This window comes from Antrostomus carolinensis, unplaced genomic scaffold (assembly GCF_000700745.2).
Source record: "Antrostomus carolinensis isolate BGI_N321 unplaced genomic scaffold, ASM70074v2 scaffold9104, whole genome shotgun sequence".
Taxonomy (NCBI): Eukaryota; Metazoa; Chordata; class Aves; order Caprimulgiformes; family Caprimulgidae; genus Antrostomus; species Antrostomus carolinensis.
The window spans coordinates 34,137-37,513 of NW_010312785.1; the positions used below are offsets into that span (position 1 = coordinate 34,137).

The 3,377-nt window shown below is 40.9% G+C and overlaps 1 protein-coding gene across 1 annotated transcript in view; it reads right to left on the minus strand.

Annotated features, from left to right (window-relative positions):
* Nucleotides 1–1,014: 1,014 nt before the first annotated feature.
* The window catches only part of NFKB1 (nuclear factor kappa B subunit 1), a 47,039-nt gene continuing 44,676 nt past the window's right edge, over nt 1,015–3,377 (minus strand). Inside the window, exon 23 of the mRNA XM_010167107.1 lies at nt 1,015–1,883. Within this exon, the coding sequence (XP_010165409.1) occupies nt 1,696–1,883 (188 nt within the window). The 3' untranslated portion in view covers nt 1,015–1,695. The remainder of the gene's footprint in view (nt 1,884–3,377) is intronic.

Below are 3,377 nucleotides of genomic sequence, written 5' to 3' on the forward strand. Positions count from 1 at the left end.
CGCTGGCAGCCCCGAGTTGTGCTGGAAATTCTGTGGCAGCAGCAGGTGTGTTTGACTTGGACAGCAGCTCTGCTGGGGCGCAAAAAGCTCCTCCACCCCCAGAATATGAGAACCTTTGCCTGTTTCTGTTACAGCCGGAAAGCAAAGAGAACACTGAACAAGTATATTAATTGAACAAAAAAGCCGTGTACCTTTGACACTGCATATGTAGGTTATACATACAGTAACTGAAAGAAGGGCATTTTTATTATTCTGCATCTGGTTTCTCTGGAAGTAATTAATGTACCCAATAATTCAGCTGGATGTAAAATTATTTTGCAAGCTTTTTTTTCATTACTCATGGTTTAATTTATTACAGCAACTACTGCTCTAAATGTAACAATGCTCAAGGTTTATCTTGATTTATTTTCTCAGGAGTGACACCCAGGTTACTGATGACTGAGCTGAGCCAAGACCACCACTGTCCTTCTCCATCTTTGTGCCACGAAAATTGGCCATGAGTGAGTGACAAGGGTAGGATGCTGCTTGTTGCATTTCATCATGAAATCTGACATCTGTTCTGTATTCTCAGTAGGGCCAACATCTGTAACAGTTACACTCACCATCTCAGGATTCACAAGAAATACTGCTCAGGAGCACAGTTACTGGAGGAGTTTCTAGATAGCCCAAAGAAGAACTGTCTCATCAGAGTTCTGCTGAGATGCTAAATAGTTGGCTTCAGTCTAAATGATTCTCTGCTGCCATAATTATAAGAACTAAAAGAGACCATGATTCAGAGGCTTCAGTTCCAAAGCACAGACAAAGCACAGCTGCTCAGCAGTAGCTGATGCTCCTGGTCTCCCACCATAAAATATACTTAAGCTTTAAGATGGAGGGCTTGCAACCCTTTCTTTATTTTAGTACTTGGAAATAAGCATCATCTTGTATCAATGCATAAAACGATAAATCTTCAATAACGCTACTTGAAAGATAAGTAAAAATTACAGCAAGTGTAGACAAGAGATTTTGTTTTAGGTTTTTATTATAAAAGTAAAATAAAAATAAGCATTTAAAAAGCAAACTTTTTTCAAAGGAACAGATATTAAAAAAACTATTTACAAATAGGCAAATGCCAAACTTGAAAAATTTTTTGAATAAGAGGCACCAAAGTTAAGTTTAAATACGTTATTTGAAATATACAAGGTTTGGTTTTTTTCTGAGTAGTCATTGTGATTAAAATAACATTTTTTTCTTTGTGAGCTATTTTATGAGCTTTTTTCCATGCAACTGTGCTGCAAAAATCATTATGAAGAGAGCAGCTAGAAACTGTATCCTTTGATTGCTCTGTGTGCTTTACCTCTTTTTATGAAGTGAGCTGGTATTATACATCAACAAGGAGTGACGTTTGCTAGAAAAGAAAATCCTCGCAAACGAGAGGAGCTCAGTCAGTCATTCACAGTGTCCAGTCCTGTGTATTAACGTGGCAGTAGGGCCCTGGTTACTGTATACGGCTTGTAAATGAATGAAATTAAATGTACTCGAGGAAGGAAGCGGTGGCAGGAGTCACATGCTGCAGTTGCCATTGGTTCAGGTTCATGTGTGGTTCTTCCGGCACACTTTTGGTTGTGAATTCATTTCCCTCTGGCCAGGATGACACCGATGTACTTTTAAATGGCACATTTGTTCCCGTAACTGCATATTGCTAATTGAATATTACTAGTTGGCTATAAAATTGCTTTGCCCTGAACTTTCATGTCCACAGCCCAAGGCCATTTTGCTAAGTGTTACTGATGACTTGCTGTTCAAAGAGTCTGAATAAGTAAAGCTCAGTTTGCGGAAAGAGGTCTCCACGCCACTGTCACACATGCTTTCGTTGTCTTGAAATTTGCTACTGTAAAGCTCACCTGAGGGAGAGAGGAAAAGGAAATACATTATTGTTTGTGTTGCTTCAGTAACGTCGCTTTCAGAAAAGCCCAAGGAATGCAAACCAATAGGTTAAAGCTCTTCTGCAGGAAAATAACTCTAACTTTAGATATTTTTAGAGAAAAAGCTGTGGTGAATGTTTTCAGTTGACCAAAGCATGTGTCCTAATGCATTGCTGGCAGAGACTGACTGCAGCTGGAGCTCGGAGGGGAGGAGAAGCCTGGTGCTCTGCTGACACAAATACTGTCACTGCACTAGTCAGGGCTCCGCCCAAGTGTGGTAATAGCACAGCAAAAGGTTCTCTGCCTCTCAGGTTCCTAGACTCTGTGCAAGTATACAGCTCCAGGCTGAGGCTCCTAAAACTTTCTCATGTTATTCACTTAAACATTCTTTTTGAGACAAATATAAGATGAAAATCTTCCAAGTAAGTGAGCCTGAAATACAAAGAAGTCAGTAACAGCTCTGGCCTGTTCAAGATCCACAAGAGGAGTGCCTGACTGCAAGAGACCTGCATCTGAGTTGAAGGGATGATGTGGGCTCAGTGTGACTACAACAGTTGTCAGCATATTAAGAGGTCAGTATTATTTTCCTGAACAACTTATCCTAAAACAAATGATGTCCTGCAGTCCATTCATGTTGCAAAGCAGCAGAACCCCTCTTACACTTTTACATTAATCTAAAGAGGCAATATGTGTAACAAGCACATTTATGGATGACTGTGACGATTCATTCCATGACTGAACAAACAATTTTCTAGAGTGTAAACTGGCAGTGTTAGACCAGGATGAAGTAACCATGGTGTTTCTTTTTTCTTTCCAGAAATATCTACAGGATTTTCATGTAGGGTGTGAGTTTCCACATTAGGGCGCTGGCAGCAGTACTGGTGTTTGAACAGGGTCTCAGGAAAAAGCAAAGGTTTTTGCAACTTAACATGGCCGGGCAGTGACTGAACATCTCTGATGACTTACTGCCTCTCACAACCTCTGTTTTTCAATAGAGCCCCCTGCCCAAAAACATCATGGTTGAAGACACTCAAAACTCAACTGGACATGACACGGGCAACCTCATGTAACATTGTATTGGCCCTGCTCTGAGGAGGCAGCTGGACAGCCTGCCTGCTGGAGAGCCCCTGTAACCCAGACCATCCTCGATTTCTCTGCCTACAGAACACTGGGCCATTTCAGAGTGCCACACAGTGTGGAAGGAAAAATTAAATACCAAAATCTTACTGAGAAGTTTATGAACCCAAAATGTTTTTGTTTATCCAGGTATGAGGGTATAAAAAAGTCACAAAGGTAATGGCACTTGTATAGGCCTGGGAGTTCATTCCCTAGTTTATCTTTTGAAACTTACTTATCCCCAGTACATCCAAGGAGTTACCATGGGCAAATGGGAGATGTCTGGTTTTAGGGAAGGGAGCTGGTATAATCAACACTGTAATGCAGGACTACCCATTCTAATAGTCCATTCCCCCC